The following is a 22,867-nucleotide window of genomic DNA, read 5'->3' on the forward strand; positions in this document are numbered from 1 at the left end:
GAAAGTAATCTCATACAAACAACGTTTTCATTTCCAGACAGGTTATAACTTTCGAAGCGATTTCCCGACACCGACATGGGGATAAGTTTATATACCTACGAGTAGATCGTCGATACGATGATTACTTTTTGATTCATTGCAATCGAACCGAGTGGAAAAAATCAAGGGAATCGCCACACTGTACGGTAGCGTGTTGAGGATTGTGAATTTTCGATTTTCCGGATCGTGAGATAGTGCAAAAAACATCTACTCGGGTCTATCTTCCACGTCCGGTCGTTGATGATTGTTTTTTATTTTTATTTTCGACGACCACGGACTAAATCGACGCTCGAGGCATACAATCGTACCGCACACTAGTCGTGTCTAGTTTCGGTAAGTTGAGTTACCAACGGCAAACTGCGGTGGTAAGGAAACCCCGTAACTTCGGCTTAGCAGAAAGATAAACTCGGATAGAGGGAATAAGGGGAGGGAGCTCAGGAAGTTTCGGTATGTGAAGCGCGATTGCGAACCAGCTGCCGCGGGAAAAGCTCCAGTCCAACCCATTAGAAGAAAGTAGAATAAAAAAACAACAAGATGAACGCATGAAAAATAGAAAATCTCTGTCTCTTAGGGCGAAATGTCAGGCGGACAGAAGATTACGACTTTCGCATGTATATTCAAATATCCGAATGCACGGTAATTTTATATTCGGAAAACGAATAAAGATCCGAATGTACGCTAGACGCGAATGACATCGTAGGATTATTCGCGCTCCGTACGACGTTAATTCGTCCGATGGAATTTTCTATTGTGAGGCGTATCGTGCAAATACGTTTCACCCCCCGGCAGATATCCCCGCGAACTTTAGAGCTGAGGGAAGAAGCGAGCAGGGCGGGGAGTCCTCGAGGTTTACCTACCCCTATACGTACGTATAAAGTCCCGCGGCATATCGTTGAGAGACTTCTTGGCTTAAACGAGTGGGTTGGGTACTTCTGAAAGGGTGTCTTTCGCCTTTCGTCCTTCCGAGTCTTTCGACGCCAAGGCACACAATGCAGGTTTTATTCTGCACCGCGAGCGGGGCACTCGACTTTTTTTAATTTCGTATACTTTTTTTTACAATACTCGAGGCACTTTTAACTCCAAGTAATTCAATGCCGCTATATTCTATGCAAGCTTAGATTCCATTCACCGTACACACGCGCTTGAGTTTTAAATCCATTCGTCACATTACTCCAGGGAAACCGATAGGCGAAGTAGGTAGGTGCATTGTACGAAAAAGGAACGGCTGATGTGAACGAGAAATGATACTTTTTTCGACAATTCTCAAGAGGTATCGTAAAATGATGATAACGTTTCCCTGAAAAAGAGGAATAGAAAAAAAGATCTCACGAAACGAACAAGATTTTTGTCGTTGTACGAAGAAATCTCTTTTTTCTTCGTCCGATTGATAAATTCCATCCACGTTCCGTGCTTCTAGACACGCGGGATTATTCATACCCTCCGATCGATAAAACTCAGGACGGGAGAGTAAAAGAGATACAAAAATAGGAAACCCAAAAAATAGGCAGAATAAAACAAATTCGGAATAAACTCGTCTGACTGTAAATCACTTTCGTTTTAATCGCGAAACACACTGATACTGAACCACCAAAATTTTTACCCCCACACGGTACGTACATCATATGATAGTCTCCGGTACGCATTGTCCAATGCGTACAGCGAGTAAATCAAAATTAATTACACGTCCGTCAAAATCTCCAAAGATTTTATCCTACTCACCCATTTCTTACGATAACCGATACGTAGAGCGTAAGAAAAAAAGTAACAAAATGAAGAATTCTTCTTTTTGTTAACACGTAGTTATACCTACGTAGCTACACGAGCAATAATGGTGGTGGCAACACCGTAATCCTGTATGATGTATTACAATATACTTTTTTTCCTGTTCCTCGTGCGAGACGAAGAAATATATCCAATCGGCGAGTAGATTGAAAGATATTTTTCTCGCAGGTTTCCAACATTATTTTTATGTACCTTATCTATATATATATATATTTCTTCACACACACCCCAGTGTATATCTGTACGCATGATACATACGTATAGATATTTTAAGTACCAAACCCGACCAAGCACAAATCCGTTTTCTCTCTGCGCGTCACAATCCATCCATGGCTAGAATGGACGTAACGTCCTCTCACCGCATTAACCACGCAATTGCAAAAATTCAATTCCGGAAGTGGTTTTCACAGGATCGACGCACGCTCGTCGCGATCTCTGTAGTGTCGACGAATTTCAAATTCCCTATCCCGTATAGATTAAGGAATTACAACGCGCATCGCCCGAGGGGTTCGCCGGTGAAGCGAAGGTGGACGCAGGTTGGAACTGAAATTATCTTGAGGAGGGTTGATCTGACAAAGATGAGCAAAGGTATCGTGTACCTATATTCGTGCAGTCTTGGACGGGACACGGGACTGTAATGCGGGGTTTGGTATCGCAATTAACTTTGTCAAGAAGCGTGTTCCTGGCGTTGTTAAATGAATCGAATTCATTTTATCGGTTCGATGAAGAATTACGAGTGAATACGCACAGATTGAATTTCGAGCCCGCACAGCGAAACTCATTGCGGGGACGATGTGGAAAGAATAATGAAAACTTACCACATTTGAGAAGAATCAATAGCAGAATCTGCAATGGTGACCAACTGGACGACCAACTCATGTCCACTTCGGCATCGATGGCTCGTCACGCCGACGACCCCTGAAAATAGGGCACAGAAAATAAATGGAATTAAATAGAATGGAATGCATCAAAAGCACGAGCTAATGAATTGTATTCGTTGGACATTCCTGCAAAGCCCCCGGTGGGTAGTCCGTTGAATTTATTAGAATCGCAGACGAGCGCATACCTGATTAGAAAAATAAAGGTGCAGGGGGGGTGAACTCGTATATTTTGAGAAACTTACGAAATTGAGTCGCGATAATCAGCCCTTGACAACTGATATATTAACCTCGTCACCCAGCTACGGTAACGCGATTTCATCTTTTGCAAAGAAAAAAAAAAAACTCGATCCCTACTTCGCTTTTCGTCCTTTCTTCCCACGAACCAGACCTTGGAGTAATTCTACCCTTGTAATTAGTTTCGCCGTTCCAAGAAGCAATGTAAGCGACGCTTTTCGAGTAGGTTGCGGAAACCTCGACAGAAATGACGACCTTTTTTTCAGACACCTTCACCGCTCTTATTCCTACCATTTCCTTCGCGAACCTTCGATCGTATCGTTACTTGGAAAATAATTAAATTTGTGTAAACACCGCGCGGTACCCCGTGGTTGAAGCTACACGAAACTCCACTATACGAACGGTTGTTCGCAGAAGCAGGAATTCGCTATATACACCGACAACAAACATTAAATAGTCGTTGTCCCTCTCAAGAGTCGGCCCATCCGTACGTATAGCCACACTCGACGTGCGGAGATCAAACACGACTGAAATCCCAATGACTAAATACGTCCGGTTCGCCGTTACTACGCACTCTACAATTTTTCTTCCTTTCATTCGACGCTACGTTATTCTTCCTTCATTTCTCCACTCCGACGAGTTTTTTTTTTTTATCGCCTCCGGAGGGTGTAGGGTACGGAGTATAATAAACCACCTATAGGTGTGTAAAATAAATAATGTATACGTACGACGTGCGGAGAGTAAAATTTGGAGTTTCGCGAGCGCCGCGGTGTAAATTAGGAATGCATTCGCACCCTCCGTCTCGGTCCCGCCGCGCCGGTTGGAGTTGATTATATCGGTCTGTCTCAAAGTCCGGCGTCGTCTCTGTACCGAGCGTTTACTACTTACCGTTCGGTGGTTCTCATTCTCATCGCGGGTTCGAGTAATCGAATTTATCCGGCGGAGAGCACGAGAGAATCGTCAATTTTCCTCTCCCTTCGTCCGGGTGGTTTGGATGATTTTTCAAAGTCGTGGGAATTTTTATAGAGGAATCGGTGCGGGAGCGCGGAGGAGATTCGTTCGAGTCTGCTCCGTCGGCTGAAACTTTGACATCCCCTGGAGCAGGTGAGGTGGTGCTGGAAAATTCCCGTCGTAAACTTTGCCGCCCTTCGAATTTTCTTTAGCACCGTTGCGTGGTCGGTATTCGCCGAGAAGTGGAAATAAGATATCGCCCGAATAAGAGTAAAATGTACATGAGAGAGCCGCAGCGCGGGATGAAGGAAATTCGAAAATACGAGAAAATTATTCGATAAATTAGATCGCGGAAACGAAATTGCGCCGCTGCGTGCTAAAATTAAGACCGATATCGCGTAATTGAGGAATCGAATTATTTGCGCGCGAAAAATGGCTTGTTTTTTTTTTCTCATGTACGATATGAGATGTGAGGAAATCAGGTGATGAATCACTTTCATTTATCACGGGGTTTCCACGTCAAGTGTTTTCCTTTTATACCGAGTTCCTCTTCCTCTCGATCTCTTTCTTTCTTTTTTTCTCAAGAGTCGCCCAAGTTTTCGCTCCATTGAACGCGTCCCCGCGGTTCGCGCCGCTCCTACCGGGACAACCGAAATTTCTCCACACCTTTCTCCGTTATACCACTCGAACGCACTCGTGTTCGCACGCATTGTTTACCACTCGTTACCTACACGGAAACGCGAGAGTAATTCCTTCGGGAACCTTTCTCTAGGAAATACGTCGGGAAGGAAAATATAGGGGATACCCTTTGTCTCGGGAAAAAGTTGGAAAGTGCGTCGTGGCGATAAAAAGAACACACCGCCACCACCTTGATTCCAGTCAAAATTTTTGCGTATCATTTCGCCCGGCCGAGCGCGGCATTCTCTTTCGCAACCGCGCGGCGAGGAGAGAGACCCGCGTCGAGTCAGCCGCGCGCTCACCGATGTCTGACATAGCGCTGACCAGGACTACTTGGAATTCAATCGCGCGGAAAGAAGCGTATTTTCGTCGGTAAAAATTGCGCTTAATTTTTTTCTCTCTACGTCCGCTTGGATCGCAACTGATCAGCTCCGCCTGAGCCAGAATTTCGGAACATTTTGATGGGATAAAATATAACGGCCGGATGGTGCCACGACCTTAATCGATGCGGTATATCTACTTCGCATGGCCGAAAATCGTGAGGAGAATACAGCCGATTAACTTGTGGACGGTTTGACGGCGACCCTCGAATATACGACCCGATATTACCGAGACGTGATACACGCGGCACGTTGAAAAATTCATAATCTTCGTTACGTAGGCGAAATAAATTAGAGGATTAAAACTAATTCGAACGGAAGAAATTAAAATCTGGGGACGACCGTCGATGGTATTACGGTGTGTTTGCAAAGTGCTAGCGTGATCCCTTGTAATAAAGTGGATTAATCGTGTAGGAAAAAAATAAACTGGGTGGGACCCGAGACCGAAGAACAACGAGGAGATGATGTAAGTGGACCGCACGCGATGCGTGAATCAAGTGACGTTGATGAACTCGCGATCGGTGGGGAATGAAAATTCTCTCGGTGCTCGGCGAGGGCGGGGCGCTGTAGAATTTTCAAAATTGCACGGCTGCAGCGAGCAGTCGTACAATTATTCCGGCTAATGGTCACGAGGCAATCGAAACCGAAGCTTTTTGTCTTACGTACACACACGTGGCTTTGTGTCTGTGCGAACCCATGCGAACTGTATAATTCAAATCCACCGTATCAATTCACATTTCTTATACCGGCTGGGGTACTTAACGTCCTTGCAAGCTCCGTATCGTACATCCCGAATTGGCCGAAAGCCAAGTCTGTAAAATCTTTATACCGCATATATCCGTACAAGCGAAGTAGATGAAACCTCAACCTTCGAAATCAAAGGTTGCAACCCTTCCGCAATTCTAGTTAGCTCGTAGGGGGATGACTCGCCCAAGGAATTTAACTAAGGGGTTGTTATACGTCGTATTGACTTATACGTTGGTACGTCGTATAACGCGTTGCGCCTTTTCAACCCCGTATAAAAGAGGAAAAAAAGTACAGAAAAAAAAAGTCATAATAAAAAGACTCGGCAAGACAGAATCGTATACCTATGTATACGTCCGCTGCACGATCTGTGGAGCAATTAAAAATACCGAGTACACCCTCGGCTGAGTTTTTAAATCCTTCGTTTCCTACGTACCTACTCGTATTCAAATGATTATCATTATCGTTATTATTATGAAATTTGTTTTACTCGAGGTGGGGAGGGTAGAGGGTCGTACGTAAAAATCCCGGCGTAAGGCGTGCAGCTACGTAGATCGTAAAAGGGTTGAAAGGCGCGTTGGTGCCTTTTCATAATAAGCGAATCGGGTAAGTTGGGTTGCAAAATTTCATTTATTTTTTCAAAGTCACTCCGTAAAACGAAATTATATTTCAGGTATGAAACGGAGTCGCGATATTGAAATAAATGGCTTTCTTAATCATCTTTTAATCATTAGACTGTAATTTACGAAATGTCCGAGGTGAAGCGGATATAATTTGGAATCCCGGATGGTAAACGCGGGCGAAGGTGATGAAAATTTTTCTCTAAAAATGGACGGATGGAAGGAAGGGGGATGACGACGGCGAAGTCAACACCGGCGTCGTCTTCTTGAAGGTAACTTTTACGAATTGCATCGCACAAAAGGAAAATGAGCTTCGACACTCACCACTCGGATGTTCTCGGGGTAGCTATTCTTCGTTCACCACCATCTTTGAGAACGCTGAACGATCTGAAAATAAAAATTAATCGAATTCAAATCGGCTGATTCGACCACGTTGGGCTTACACAGTTTTACTCGAGTGTCCGCAGCCTCGTTTCCCAGCAGGTATCTGTGGCAACAAAAGTTCTCGTCGGAGGACTCGGCGAACCGTTCAATTATAATTAATGACATCAACCTGTTGAAACTCCTGACGATCGTTCACCTCGACGTCGAATTATTTTTCCGTCAGAACGAGCGCTATTAATTCGGCCCGTTCGCGATGTACCCATCTCTGGCACTTCCAACGTCAAAGAAAATTCTTCTGTGCGAACAGGTAGTTGTAACCGATTGAAATTTACATCGGTTCCATTTACGTACATGTTTAACATCGCGACGTTTCGGATCGAACGGAATTCGTAGTACGGAATAAATCGTTTTACAATAAAGTAGACCGAATCGTTGGGGCGTGAAAAATTTATCAGGAGGAAATTGACAGCTCAGCGAACACCGCTTTATGCACATTAAATAAATTTGTGTATTATACGTAGGTGGCGTACAGTCGCACCGTAGGTATACGCAAAATCATTGAAACGGGGACGAATAATTGAGAGAAAGTTCGACGATTGCTTCGTTAGCGGATCGGTCTACCGGAAATTCACGTTTGTTTGTTCGCCCCCAGAGGCGGAACGTAGCTGGGAGCGTCCGGTAAGGAGTGCCTCGACTACCCCCTCCCCCCTTGTAACCATCCCCTGTTCACGGAGTCCTCGCCTTATCCGCACCCGTCGCTTGCTTTTATTACGCTCGACATTCGCGGTGTGGGTGCCAAAAGCAGGGGGATGGGCACCCGACCACCCCGTTCATCGATTTTTCCTTCCACCCTATGGGTATACACGTGCATCCGGACACCGACGAATTACGCGCATACCTGTGTACACGTTCGGACCGACCTTAACTCGACCCTCGGCGTGAATATATTTATCAGCTGTCTGGAAACGGTGGAAAACTTTTGCGGGAAATTCGGGTCGATTTCGATACAGGGTGACGACGCGTCGCTAATTCCTACCGATCCGTACACGTGATCTTTCAATTGGAAATCAGCTCCACCACCGTCGATGTAATGATTCGCGATCTCGTCAGCCGATCCGATCGCACGTTGCGATCGCAGCGTAGCTGCGTCCTGATTTTCCCTTCCAAATTATCGATTCGCATTTTGAATATTCGCAAGGAGAGAGGAATGAAAATCCATAAGGGAGAATGTAAAACTTCGAATTCGCGATAAAGTGAGTCTGTACTTATTTGGTATTCAAATTCGAAGGGTGAAGGGTGAACAAAAAGACCTTGGAAAAAGAGATACCTAATATGTGAATTGGCGAACTCGATTGTGTCCAAAATGTTGAAAGGGTGTGAAAAAAATGGGAGTGGTGCGGCAAGTGGGTTTCCTGTGTCACGCGAAACGATAACGCAAGGGATTTCGTTTGTTCAGCCAAAGCAGGTACGCGAGCTATGTACGTAATTGTAGGAGGAAATTCAGGCGACTCGCTACGTACCGTGCGAAATTAATTCATTCGTCGAATACGTACGTACAGGGCGAATTCCACTGGCAACAAAGAGAGATTTTACGATATCACGATCTGTGATCATTTTATCTTCGTACTACGACCGTTGAAAAAAAACAAAAAAAAAAAAAAAACAAAACATAGGAGATTTCTCGCCCCTAAAAAGATGTAGAGAAGAAAAGGAGGTTTCAGGATCGAACGAAGCGATGGAATTGCGCGACAATGGGTGAAATTTGTGCGAATCGGTAAGATTATTCACGAGAATCGATGTAACGATTTTCTGGATAATAACCAGGAACCCGTCCGATTATGTACTCGCACACAAGTGTATAGGTAATATACTCTTGATCCTGAAACGATTTGATATACCCCCTACAACCTACTATAGGTGTGGCAATTTGAACTTGTTGGAACTAACTGTTAAATTGGAATGTAACGAATCGCCCGAAGGTCGACCGAACTTCTCTCCATAATTTCACTCCGTGGAATAACGACCCGTTCAATTTTCAAAGTTCACGCGGTAGCTGTACGCAGCAAGCGTGCAGAACCGCGCGGATCTGAAATCAATCGTTCCATCGATGTGTCCAACGGGGGTAAGAATTGCAAGAGTCTTCCCCCCCACCTCCGAGACTGCTGCGGGTGATCTAGACGGCAAAATTACGCGACACGGTTCTATTAATCGGCTTAGGTGCTTCATGAACGAGATTTACATATCATGTCGTATCTTTCCACCGTCAGGGTAACCATGGTAACGTACTCGCGGAAAGGGTCGCCCTCCGGTTCGGACACCACTTTCGTACGTACCTACGTGTACGTACACGTAGATGTACACCTAAACCTGCGTAATCTACGTTGCAGGAATTCTCCGCTGTTTATACAAACTCGCGCGTACCAGAGAATGTACATGGCCATTTTCACGTCGCTCGCGCGCGACTCCGTTGGGAGGGGGATGAAAAGTTATTATTTTTTCACAGACGGGACGCGTACGAGTTGAATTCCCACTTTCGACTCTTGTTCTCATATTTTCGCCCCCCGACATCGATCGGAACGACCGTTATCGCAGTTTGTGGTCACCGCGCGTTTCCGTACAAGAGGAAAGTTGAGGAGCGAAGAAAAAAAAAGGCAAAGAAATGGAAAGAAGGGAAAATGGAGAAAAGAAGAGAAAAGAAGAGAAGGAAACAAAAAAGACAATCCGAGGATACGTCCACCTGTTCAAATTGCGGCTGAGGCTCTCAGACCACGAATCGTTGTCAGCCCTTCCTACCCTTATAGCTGCTGGTTTAATGGACGTAATATCGATCCGGTTGGATACCTTCGCCGCCACGGCTATCGGGTGGGTATAATATAAAGTTGTGAAATTCACTCAGACTCCACTGAAATTTCCAAAGCCTGACGATGAGATTCTACGTGGGAATTTCTCGGAGTAGCAGCAACAGGCGAAAACTTTTACTCTTCGAGAGCGTTGTGCAACGTATACCACCGATTTTTTCCATTCCTTTTTCTCGGTCGATCGATGGGGTCGAAGATTTTTCCGACGATTGTGTCGGTCGAGTGGACGTTCGTCGGCCCCGGAGCGATTCGACGTCCGACTGAACGAAGAATTTCGAGGCAACTTCGGGAATCGGTACACCGTTGGCAACGGTTGAGAAAAATTGAGAGAAAGAGGGGAAAAATGGGAACTCGTTACACACTCACGCGTGTTATCGCGACGTACGCGAAGAGCCACAGCGAGAAGGGAGGAGATAAACTCTTGAATGTCAACGACCAGAGCCAGGAGGAACCATATGGCGGAGAAGGTGGGACGGCGTACGAGGGGAGGCACGTGCTGAAGTCGCACGCTAGTTCGCGTGACCCGTAATGACCTGGCCTGACTATATCGTGCGTCGTCGTTTCAGAAGAGAAAACCATGTAGTTTATACCTCCGGATGTACGTATCGTATGTGTGGGTATTATCGATTTAGGTAATACTACAAGTTGACGAGAAAAACTTTGGCTTCGACGAGCAACTCCGCGCACCCGTCTATACGATATCCCGATAGCTGGAAACGTCCGAGAGTCCAGAGTTCTGGGGTACGGGGAGTCGAGAGTCGGTGCCCGACTCTACGAACGTCCTCGTTCGCTGCGCGTCGTTCTCCTGAACGGGAAAAAATGGTCGTTGATCCGGGGTGTCTCACACCTCGTATCGAGCAGATAGGAAAAGGTGGTGACCCGCGGCAATTAAGCGGAACTCGAATTTCCAGCTCCTTTCGCGATCGCGTCGGACAATGGGGGCGAGATAGAGATTTAACAGCTGTCGTAAAATCGCGCGCCTTGTGTACGATGAGAAACTTCGGGCTTTATCGCCAACGGCAGGAGACGAAGTTAACCCCATTGAACGTATTACGGACGCACGACGGAGGTTCAAGACCTTCGATCATTCGTCTCTTCATTTTTCGAAAAACGGACTATTTCGTACGGAGAATGACAATTGTCGCATGCTTGCGCTGCGTTCTCTTATCTCGTAATTTGGATTTTCACGAGTCTAGATATTTTTCGCAACGACTACCATCGAAAAATCATTTCCATAAACCTCGGCGTTGTTTCATTGTCATGGAAATAATGGTCGCGCGGTATTACATCAAATTAGGGAGCGCGATGTTGGCGAAAATTGGGTATTGGGCTAAAAAGTAGCCTTCGGCACACTTCTGTGGGGACTTTCGCCCCCTTATTCCTCTTCTCCCCGACACGTTTCGTCGCGTGAAGTTTTTCGTTACTCCGTACGAGGTTGTGCAGTTATTGCCAATTTGTGGGCGAGGGGTTTCTGCAGCGCGGATTAACTCGTAAAATCTACTTCTCTCCCGCAGGTGCGCACGTGTTATCGTATTCTTAACCCCCCACCACGGGGTGCGAAACCGGATTTGCTGCGATTACCGATCCCGTCATTATACAACTAGACTCACGATGAAAATAATTCTGGGTGAAAAAGCGCGCGTCGTACGTCGACGACACCCCTGATACCCCGTGAGATATCGACGAATTTTCATTCTTCAAACCAGCGGGTACGACGCTCCGACTGTGGGGGTGAAAGAAAGAAAAAGGAAAAGAACCCGGCTCGATGAATTCAAAACTGTAGATGTAGAAATAAAAAATTTAGATGTAGATTGCGCAGGTAGTCGGCCACGCAGCCCTCCTCATGCATACGTATCACCTATGGTATAAAAATATTTCGAGGGGGATGTAATAACTTTGCAGCCCCGTTGCAGCCGCTTCAGCTATGCGCGAAACGCGGCAGCGCCCCTCATCTCTGTATTAGGCGAGATTAAATGCCACGAATTTTTCCGGGGGATTGCAATGAGATATTCCACATTTTTGCCGGTAGTTTCGAAAGCACGTAATCGACGTGTGGAACGACCGCCGTTGTTCGAATTCTAAGACATACGATTCAGTGGATAAAATCAAATCTACGTATTTGTGACAAAGAGTGACACAAGTACACGCGACGATCCTGGCAAGTCTTTTCGAGAATAGATATTCGTGGTCTTATGGGTTTCGAGTTACGGTTTCGGGGTGCTCGATAGGAGCAGCTCGCAATTACGGGGTGGGTTCGCCGCGTCGGTTGAATCAAAACTATTATATTCCGCACTTCTTGAAACACCGCACACCGAGGCGTACTCGACGTTCGACGCGCACAGGTATGTATAGGGATAGCAAATGGTAAAACAATTGTGCGCGAGAAATGGGGGACAGGCGGTTGATTCCACGTCCCGAGTACAAAAGGTCCTCGAGGTAGAACGCGCACCGCGGGCGCAGGGGTTACGCGATAGTTCGAAAACGAGTACGAACGGCACGTCGCGAACGACAAAACAAAAGGACCGCCGACGATCCATGGGGTTAACGAGGGCGCGTACGCGATTTCGAATAAAAAGAGAGAGACCATGCCATGCGGCGCGGTTATGCATAGAATCGTTTTACTCCTTTACTTTACTAGAATCATCTACTCATGCAATCGGTCTAGTCATCGTCAATTATCCGCTGTTGGGAGCAGAAAAATTACAAGACATATCGAGTGGTTTTAGTCGTAGACCCACTTTGCTTCATCGCATTTATGTGTGGAGCGAAATATTCGAATTTCTCAATTCACCAGTGAACCCGAGCTTGTTAGCTGGAGTCAGGTAGCCACGGGCGCGCGGTTTGTTTTGAGGCGTCACCTTCAGGGCTGAGCAGAGGTGACGTCTCACAACAAACCGCTCGGGATATTATCCGTTCGAGCTGGGATATTATCCGTTTGCGAGGATACGTACGGTGTATCGACCAATAGGAGTTCACGGCGAACCCTCGTTTCGGTGTAAATATCATAATGTTCGGCAAAGTTCTGGAGCCGCAACTTCGTCGATGGTGATCAACGTCCGCCCCACTCGGTCTCGCTGACAGTGTCGATAGGCAATTTCGAAATAAGAATCTCTACGAGAAAATCGTAAGGGGTACCCCTTGGAAAATTTTCAATTTTTAACCAAAATTTTTTATTTAAAAAAATTGATGATATGGCACTTTTCTTATGTATTTTGACCTCAGGAACACGAATCCGTCGGTCAAATTAAAAGAGAGAGTAAATAGCGAATAAAAAGAGAGAGACCGACGAACGGTGACATCCGCCCCCCGACACATGTGCGTATGTGTGTTCCCCATCTCTGGGCCGCAATTGCAGCCGTGTAAAATTGACGTTAATCGCCAGCGGAAATCACAACGACAACCACGACGACGACGACGACGAATGAGAAAAATAACGCAAAGTAGAAGCGAAAAACCAAGGGGTGTTTCGATGCGGCAACGCGTTACGTAACCGGCAATGGTTCTAACCCGTAAAGTTGCATTTCTAGGTCAATGTCGCAAAAGCCGCATCGAACGTCTGCCAGAGATATATTTCGACGACCTACCGACGCGAAACACCGTTGTCCGAGATGAAGCGCCGCGCGAAACGTGAAATGTCCAAAAACTGGGTACACACCCCTACTGACATAGAGATACGTAAAACCTCGCCAGCGGATGACTATACAGACCGCCGAACGAGGTGCGGGGCGTAGCTTTGCCGGAGGAATGTGAAAAAATGAAAATGCGAATCGCATCGGAGCATAAACGTGCATAGGGGGATGAAAAGGAGAAGGTGATCGACGCACCGCAGGGGGAACGAACTCGCCCCCTTCGTCGCTCGTACGAGCTATCGACCGAACGCAACGACGTCACTGCAACTAGAATTCTCTACACGCACCGCGAATCGCGTAGGCATACGCGTTGTTCACCCATATTGACGCGTTATCGTCATAGAAACGTCACGCGGGAGTTATTGATACAGCGAATATAAATACATACGTAACTGTGTCGAGCCGCGATTTCGCCCTTTCGTTAATTGAAGGAAGAAGTAGAAATTGCCAGCCATCGGAGGACGAATAGGTCGCATTGAAAGGTAGTCGAGGATTTGGATCGTATACGCGGCGCGATACCGAGTGAGGAGGGTGCGGCCAACCAGCAGTTATTGCTTCGAACCGATTCAATGAGTTCGATGTGGATAATTTCACGGTGGATATCCGAAATCGGTGGGCTTCTTCGCGTCCGCGAAAGACCGAGTCCGAATCCTGTCGTATGTATTCCAAAGGTTCGAGTATCACGAGCGGCAGCTACAGCGGGAAGGTCGTAAGAAATCAATCGACTGTCTATCGGGGAGGAATCGCGTTCTCGAGCAAATGACACAGACTATGCGGAACATGAAAGGGAGAAGGAGGGGATCGGATTTGGCTTTCGTTCGTACGACTTATGTGTACCGTATCGCCAAAGACGCGCGCTCGAACTACGCGCAAAGGAGACTCGTGGGAGAAAATGTTGAGGGCAAATATAATTGGGGGATGTAGCAGCGTCGTTTTATCTCGTACCCGCGCGGGTAATCGTGTATCGAGTTCCGCGGTATTCGCATATAAATTAAGCAAACCTCCCCGGTCCGTCGTGCGATTAACGAGGCGAAATTTCAACACATCCAACGCACGATATTAAATTCAACGTAGGTGTACGGAAATCTCGATCACACGACCTTGCACGTGCGCGATACCTACATACCCGTGCCTTATCCGCGGTTGGTTTCCCTGCGAGAAATTCGATATAATTCCCTTCAAAACCTATACTCGAACGTATATAGGTATATATCCGGAATAGGTGTAGGGGTATAAGCAGATTTCAAGTGTGGCAAGACAAACAAGGGATAATCCCTTCCTCGAGTCTGCTCCTTTTTTATTCGACTCTCTTCTATTCTTTTCCCCCCTTTTTTGAGATGTGCAATCGATTATCGTATGTGCGTTGAGTTTGTCGCGAGGTGAGACCAACGTATCGTAACGATCAAAGGTTCACCGAAGCGTGAAATTTATGCCAGCAACATCAACCGAATGCATTATTTATAGCAATGAAAAATAATATCATATACCTATGATCCTGTTCTAAAGAGTTGATGAGACGAATCTCATGAAATTGATCGAGTTATCGCCAATTTATCGATCTAAAAAGCGGAAAATAGAGGATATCTCGATGGGAAAAAATCGTAGCTCAATTTGACCGACGGATTCGTGTTCCTGAGGTCAAAATACATAAGAAAAGTGCCATGCGATCAATTTTAAAAAATAAAAAATTTTGGTCAAAATTTGAGATTTTTCCAAGGGGTACCCCTTACGATTTTTTCAAATTTTGGCCAAAAATTTTTATTTTTTAAAATTGATCGTATGGCACTTTTCTTATGTATTTTGACCTCAGGAACACGAATCCGTTGTCCAAATTGAGCTACGATTTTTTTCCTTCAAGATATCCTCAAATTCATGCCAAAAAATGCGAAAAAATGGGGATAACTCGGTCATTTTTAAAGATAGATCAATTTCTCTTCCAGATTCGGATTCCTGAGCTCAAATTACATTAAGATATACTAAAAAATCAATTTTTAATTTTTGGCCCTAAAAAGCTGAAAATTGGCGATAACTTGGTCAATTTCAGATATAGATCAATTTTTCTTCCAGATTCGTGTTCCTGGGGTCAAAATACGTAAGAAAAGTGCCATATCATCAATTTTTTTAAATAAAAAATTTTGGTCAAAAATTGAAAATTTTCCAAGGGGTACCCCTTACGATTTTCTCGTAGAGATTCTTATTTCGGAATTGCCCATCGACACTGTCAGCGAGACCGAGTGGGGCGGACGTTGATCACCATCGACGAAGTTGCGGCTCCAGAACTTTGCCGAACATTCTGATATTTACACCGAAACGAGGGTTCGCCGTGAACTCCTATTGGTCGATACACCGTACGTATCCTCGCAAACGGATAATATCCCAGCTCGAACGGATAATATCCCAAGCGGTTTGTTGTGAGACGTCACCTCTGCTCAGCCCTGAAGGTGACGCCTCAAAACAAACCGCGCGCCCGTGGCTACCTGACTCCAGCCAAGCTTGGGTTTGCTGTTAAATCGAGAAATTCGTTCGAATATTTCGCTCCACACATAAATGCGATGAAGCAAAGTGGGTCTACGACTAAAACCACTCGATATGTCTTGTAATTTTTCTGCTCCCAACAGCGGATAATTGACGATGACTCGACCGATTGCATGAGTAGATGATTCTAGTAAAGTAAAGGAGTAAAACGATTCTATGCATAACCGCGCCGCATGGCATGAGAAAACCTTATTAACAATAAGTACATAATTCAATAGCAATCGATATTTAGCGGCGAGGTGCACAGCAAGTTCAATATCCCCACTTTGGCTACATATTTAATAATATCGATACTTCTGCAAAGTAGATACGTAGGTACGTACACCGTCCCTTGCAGTTTGCGTTCGCATCCCCCACGGAAAATCGGGGGATGAACGTTCGCGGAGGGTGTATAAAGCGAGGGAGAAGCGGACGGAGACACGGGGAGAAAGAGAAAGAGAAAGAGAAAGAGAAAGAGAGAGAGAGAGGGAGAGAGAGAGGGAGAGACCGAGAGATAACCGGCGAGGGTATACGCGAATGTACACGTATAGATATAAGCCACGTCCCACGCGAGGGTAGTTTTGGTATCGAGGGGGTTCCTGCTGAGGCTATTACAGGGGTGCCCCTCGTCGGTGCGTGCAGCCGCCGCGCTGTCCCTCTATAACTTTCAACTTGGATAGTACACGTACGTACGTATAACGTACGTTACGTCCATTTCAGCAACCGTGTGACGTACAAAAATCTGCACACACGTGTACGCGTGGATTGTTCGTGCATCTGTTGTGTAGAGATTCGTGCACCGAAAAAGTACGAAAGGCCGCGACCGCCTCCTCGACAATTCTTATTAGATGGATTTTCCTTCTGTTCCAATAATAATTAAACTCGGCGATATCGTTACACCCCCGTGTATCGACGGCTCGGAGGCGAAAAAAAAGGCATTTTAAACGGAATAAATAAAATAAAGGACGAGGTCTGGTTCGCAGGTGAAAAATGAAAGAAACTTATTGTTGAGTGGAAAGCGGTTTCAAAGAAACAAAGGGTGATAGGAAGGAAAAAGAAACTTGCGGGAAGAAGAAGGGCCGTACGCGCGAAGGGTAGACAAAAGAATCTAGACAATAGTCTCTTCGTCGTCGCCGCTGCTGCTGCTGCTGTTGCAGGAAAATCATCATTCTTGTACAGCGAAGGTTTTAATTACAATTTCAAACAAACGGTCTAGCGTATAAAGTGTATAGCTAATTACGCTGTATATTGTGAAATTTAAGGTAGATTACTCCATTTTTGATATTTATTCCCCTGCCTTTTTGTTCTCCCTTCACTTTGCGTTTGATTGTGAGTCAGATTGCGTTATGAATCGATAAAATTTTATATTCCATCTCATCCAGCGATCGCGATGACAAAACGACGGTACCACGGTATGTAATTAAGTTTGGTTCTTAAGGAAACTTCAAATAAAACTCGGCAGACTAAGCGAAGCAAACAAACGTTGGAGACGAAGGAAGAAACCGATGAAAATATACCCATACGTACGGTTGGAATTGAAGTTTGCATAGGTTGCACGGGGGGAGATACTTTTCCCCCAAAGTGTAGCTGTGCATATAAACAAACTTTGACAAATTTTGCGACTGACGACGCAGCCCTGGGAGTCCCGGGAGAACGATGTCTATAGAAATATAAACGCATACGGACGATGCACCGCAGGAAATGGAAAAGAAAATTCTTCATTCCAGGTACGCGCGCAAAATGCGAAAAAGTCAACCAAAAAAAGACCGCATAAATATGAACGTAACAAAATTGAACGCGACAACAAAATGGAGGGATGAAAGTAACCCGCGAATTCTGGACATTCCAACCCATCCTCTCGAACTTTCCAACACACATATTATTCCCACACCCCGAAATAGTTGTTCAACTTTCTTCGAGGGCGGTGCGGCCGCGGCATCGCGGCGATCGCGTACCATGTACCTCGGCACGGGGATATTCCGAAACTTGTTCTTTTTCATTTTTTTTTGCACCAACCGATTATACAGAAAAATTGGAACGTAACTGCTCTGAAGCTTTTCTCGCGCGGTTGAGACGTGAGACCCAATGTCCCCCGAGATTTTTTAAAAACAAACGATCGTCATTCGAGATTAGAGAACAATACCGATTGCAATTTTCGAATTTCGACTGAAAGAATACACATCCAAGCGAGTCTTTATTTTTTCTTTTGACAGGGCAAGGCCAAAGCTCTTCTCAAAGAAATACGCGTTTCGCCGGTTATACAACTTGCGACTCGACCTTTCAACATCCTTGCGAGTGAAAAAGCTTCATCTGTGTATGATGCATACAGTCGGAGTTTACCTCGATGCACTCTCCACGATTTTACGTCTACGTATAATTTTTTCGGTCAAGTGTTGTTTTCTTTTTCTCTTTTCTCTTCTATGTGTTATACACTCATACGCAGATGCACCTAAAGTGTTCGTGTACTTACGTGTCCATATTCATGAACGTTTGCTCGCGTATACTCGCTCGGTCGTTTCGTTTTTTTTCTTCAATTTTCTCCCTTTGGTGATACTAGAATTTTTTTTCTCATTGCCGTCGCCAGTCCGTTAGATACACCTAAACGCAGCGTACACGCCTCTCACCATTGTCAGTCGCACGCACCTGATGCACTTATTTTTTACTTCGATTTTCCGATTCTATTTTATATACTTATATCCTCGCGAATGCAGTGGATCCCGTCTCGGAATTTAACATTTCCAATCCTTTTTTTGGGGACGAGACAAAAAGGGGACGATGTAACGGGTGACAGACGAAGAGAAAATTGAGAGATTTCAACGTATCTTCGTCCAACCGTGCGTAACTGACAGCTTGCAATTCTATGTACGAGTGAAAAGTACGCGTATGCATTCAAATATGCGTGTATCATATAACTGACTTGCAAGCGCGAGCTTCTTTCAAGAGAAAAGACGGTTGGATCTTTTAATTTCGGCATCGTTTCAACCACGGCAGGTGGGATTTTATTTTTCAGAGTCAGACGTTTATACACCCTACTGTGACCCGAGTCTCTTGAGCGCGGTACAAAGAATACATGATATATACGTACGACAAAACGCGGTGAGAAATGAAAAAGCTGTAACTTGCTTTGAATGATAAGAAAAATTCCGCAACGGAAGAACCGACAGCGACGCTCGTGACCCGACGTAAAGAGGAAAAAAGGAGAGAAAAAAAAAAATAGCACAGGTTTTCGTCGGTTTTCTCCGCACACCCCGCCGCCCAGAGGAATAAAGGCGTGTATGAATTTTAACGGAATATTTTATACGACAAAAGTCGTGAAAGTTTATGAGCGTTGACGTAATAGCTGTACGTATGAAAGAATCGCTTATACATCCAGTCACTGGGACACATCGATGAAAAGGGAGGGAGAAGAAAAAAAACGGATAAAAAAAAAAAGGAACGGAATAATGGAATAAAAAGTGAAAATTGAAAATTGAAAGATCCGTTTATAATAAAGAATTTACTTAGATAATTTTTTGTAGCTATACAAACTGCACACGACGTACCGCGTCTGACAACCGCAACTGACCTCTACCACTGCGGCGAATGTTTTCGCTCATCCGATGTACAGGGAAAAGTAAAAATTAATCAAAACTTGGCCGGACATGTGTAGAACGTAGGAAAAAACGCGAACGTGTAGCGCTGTTTAATTATATCTGCGTAATTTGGTCTAGATATTTCGACATAAAAATAATATGCATACGGGTGTGCACTCGTGATGTATTTCACTAATGAACGTTTCACTAAACTCCGGAGAGACGTATACGTACGCCTACCCATAGGGGGTTGTAAAGTAATATGTATTACTGTACACGTGAAGCAAACGCTACATGACCCGTGCGCAAATTAATTGCTAAGGTTATAAACTAGATATATCCGAACTATATTATTATACGTAACGTTCGAATCGCGGTACGAATCAGCGTGGAATATTTGTTGAAAAAAATTCATGAAAAATAGTCGTACCGATGGTTCGTTGTGTCGCATATTTGTTCAGGGACTAACCGATTGCGAGCAGAGAAATCTGAAAATTTGAAATTTCTCGGAAACAAAATCGTACCGTGCTCGATTCGTTTTCTGAAAATATTTTTCGCCATTTCTCGAAATACCGGTGAAAATTTTACGAACACAGAGAATCGGGCATGTACAAAATAAATTTCGCGAATTTATCAGCCACGATCACGACCTATCCGCAAAGAATGTGACGTTTAATTGCCTAATTAACATACAATGCTGCAGATGGAAGATTGGCCCCAATAGCGTACAGGTAAAAAGAAGACAAAAAGTTATCAGATGAGAGATGGCCGATGCGAAACAAAAACGAATATCCGCCGTTTTTAGATTACCTATATTCCATTTTATTGTGAATCTGTGCAGATGAAATTTAATCGAATCGTTAACGAAGCATTGAAGCCATGCGGTAATTCGACGTTGTCAAACGTAATTATGTGAGTTTTCAACGCTAACGACTACAGCGGAGCCGATTAACGATTAGCGTGGCGCATAAAAATATGTGAATAAACGAAAAAAGACAAATGGAATAGAAATGGAGAAAATGTATTTGTCATACGATACATCGATCGTATTTCATCAGTTTGACATACCTACTTCGTATACCTGGTGTAAGTTCGGTCGCGGACGCATACGCGAATTGTGATTTCGATTCGACAAAAAGGATCATCGACCGGTTGGGACGAGGGCAAATAAATCAGTCGACAAAAGTGCATCGACGGAGTCGCCGAATTAATGCTGCACCTACGTTGTAAAGCAACGTCCGATGCATAAGCATAGGTATATACGTATGTATATACGCTGGTGCACTCTAGCAAAAATATGCACCGGGTATCTCTTCGATAATCGCACGCAATCGTAAAGTGGACGGTGACAATTATTGGAGGTAAATTATCCGTATGATGTAATTGTTTTATCCTGGGCAGAGCAGCTGAGATAAGTCACGTTTATATAACTTCTCTTTCAGTCTTTCTCAGTTTTACTCTTCAATTCGTCACCATAAACTTTCATCCGCAGATACAGAGGTGGTCTCATTTGCAAAATTCGAAGACGGGCTAGGGCGAACTGCCACGGATTTTTTTTTTTTTTTTTACAAGAAATAGTACGGTGGCAGAAAATAATTTGCGTGTCGAGGTATGTAGGTACAACTATACGTTCTACGCCCCCCGTGCACCTACCCCCCTCGAGTTGACGTGCGTTGCAGTAATTGGGGAAAATTGGATTCATATAATTATAGTGTCTCGTGCAATTACACTAACGACGGGGTATATATCCCTCTGTAATGCCGCTGTATCTTCTGTAAGGAGCTGGCTAAAGGTGCAGACGAAACGGAAACTACGTTATATCATGCAGAAATGCATCTCAGGGGGTTGCAAGATATTTCGTAGACGCGCCGTCGCATCTCAAGTGTTCGTATAAACTTACGTATGTTCAACCTACGGTAATTTTACGTGAGTAAAATTCCCGACTCATCTATTAACCGTAACTCTACGAAACGGAAAATACATCACGGAAAATATATTGAAATATATTACGAAACAATTATTATGAAGGTACAATAAAATAAGAGTGCAGACGAATGTTAACATCTCCTTGAAGAGATATTAAAAAATGGCATTGGTATCAAAAATTGCATTTCTCACCTTACTGACGATAAACTTTCTTCTCAAACTTCGTGACATCCTTATGCGGCAAAGTTCCCTCGAAAATTTCAATCACACCTCACCTATAAGTATTTTCAATTATCACACCTTGTAGATGATATCCTCGTGTACACAACGATATGATATAGATAAGCGTCACCGAATCAATTGTAAATACAAGGAAGGATCAGAGATCCGATCCCTAAACAGAACGCAAAAAGGACGTGGAAGCGTCAAAACAACACGGTTCTTTGTCCCGAAGTGATCATGACGATAAATTGTTTCTTTTTTTTCTATTTTTTAATCACGTACAACATTCAATAAAAGTGCAAACCGGTGTGGATGGCACGGAGAGAAGCAGCAGTTCAAAATCACGTCCGACAGACGCGGGTGTCGAGACGGCACTGGGGTTGGCGTCCACCCCACCATTGGACGATCCTCGGGTGCCGTGACTCGATGCTCGAGGGGCTCGCCAGAGGCTGAATTGCACTGAATCGGGGTTGATTTCGATGAATGAGCTGCCCTTTCTCGCACATGTATTTTCATCCACACCCCTGTAACATTATACACCGACGATGAAAATAAAAATCGTTCTGTGCAATAGATTTGTGAAATTTTCGATTTTAGAAATTCTAAAGTCAAAAGTTCACCGACTAATTGTCGACGTGCGATTCGTCGCTTTGAACGGAATAGAATTATACTCCTTACAATTTTTATTATACAATAATTATAGGTACGTGAATTTATAGCGTGGCTGGTCCAATGAGAAAATTATCGGAATGACATTAGGGGATGAATTTCCGGAGATTCTTTGTCTATTAGAGATACCCCGTGGAGTTTATTATACCTGCACGATTACGTAAGAGAACGAGGTCGGACACACATTTTCCACGCAGACACGTACCTACGTATAACCGGAAATTACATGAAAACACCCCTTTGTATTCAACCATTTTATCATCTTTGTTAGCATCTGTGTCTTTCAAATATTTATTGTGCATGTGTACGTACCCGAGTACTTTTAAAACACGCGTGCGTACATCGCACGTATAAGGGGGCAATGCACGCCTTACTGGCTCAAGCTTGGCACCTGAGCTAAAGTAATTAAACGATTAATTAAAAATTACGCCACCTTCCTTAATTAAAAGGATTCAGAAAACGAATAAATAATGCCGAAAATTAACCGAGTGGCAATCTATCATTTAATTAGGGAGCAATCGACACGGGGCTGCTCCAAATAATCTAGTAATTCTTAAACCTTACACATAATCATCATGGATTGTAATCTTGTACCGATCAAGTGGTGTATGGAATCATATTAGGAATGTTTATACCTCTGATATCGTTTCGGAACGTTGAATGAGCTCATGTCAGCTTGAAAGGCATTGAAGGGCAAGGGTGTTGATGTCGGGACGATTGCTTCGTTCGAAAATGGTCGATGCCTCGCGCTGTGCATGAAAATATGTTGGCAATGTTGAGTTTG

General features: G+C 44.5%; 1 protein-coding gene across 4 annotated transcripts in view; it reads right to left on the minus strand.

Moving 5' to 3' along the window:
- LOC105683177 overlaps nucleotides 1-22,855 on the minus strand; it is a 39,702-nt gene extending 16,847 nt beyond the window's left edge. For 3 of the 4 annotated variants that reach the window (XM_048657670.1, XM_048657668.1, XM_048657667.1), the window contains exons 1-4: nucleotides 22,719-22,855; nucleotides 21,385-21,938; nucleotides 6,634-6,696; nucleotides 2,640-2,739 (exon numbers count right to left, since the gene is read on the minus strand). In XM_048657670.1, the coding sequence (XP_048513627.1) occupies nucleotides 2,640-2,700 (61 nt within the window). In that variant the 5' untranslated portion in view covers nucleotides 2,701-2,739; nucleotides 6,634-6,696; nucleotides 21,385-21,938; nucleotides 22,719-22,855. The remainder of the gene's footprint in view (nucleotides 1-2,639; nucleotides 2,740-6,633; nucleotides 6,697-21,384; nucleotides 21,939-22,718) is intronic. The other variant, XM_048657666.1, reaches the window with a different exon arrangement.
- Between the last annotated feature and the right edge of the window lie 12 nt (nucleotides 22,856-22,867).

This window comes from Athalia rosae, chromosome 6, assembly GCF_917208135.1.
Source record: "Athalia rosae chromosome 6, iyAthRosa1.1, whole genome shotgun sequence".
NCBI lineage: Eukaryota > Metazoa > Arthropoda > Insecta > Hymenoptera > Athaliidae > Athalia > Athalia rosae.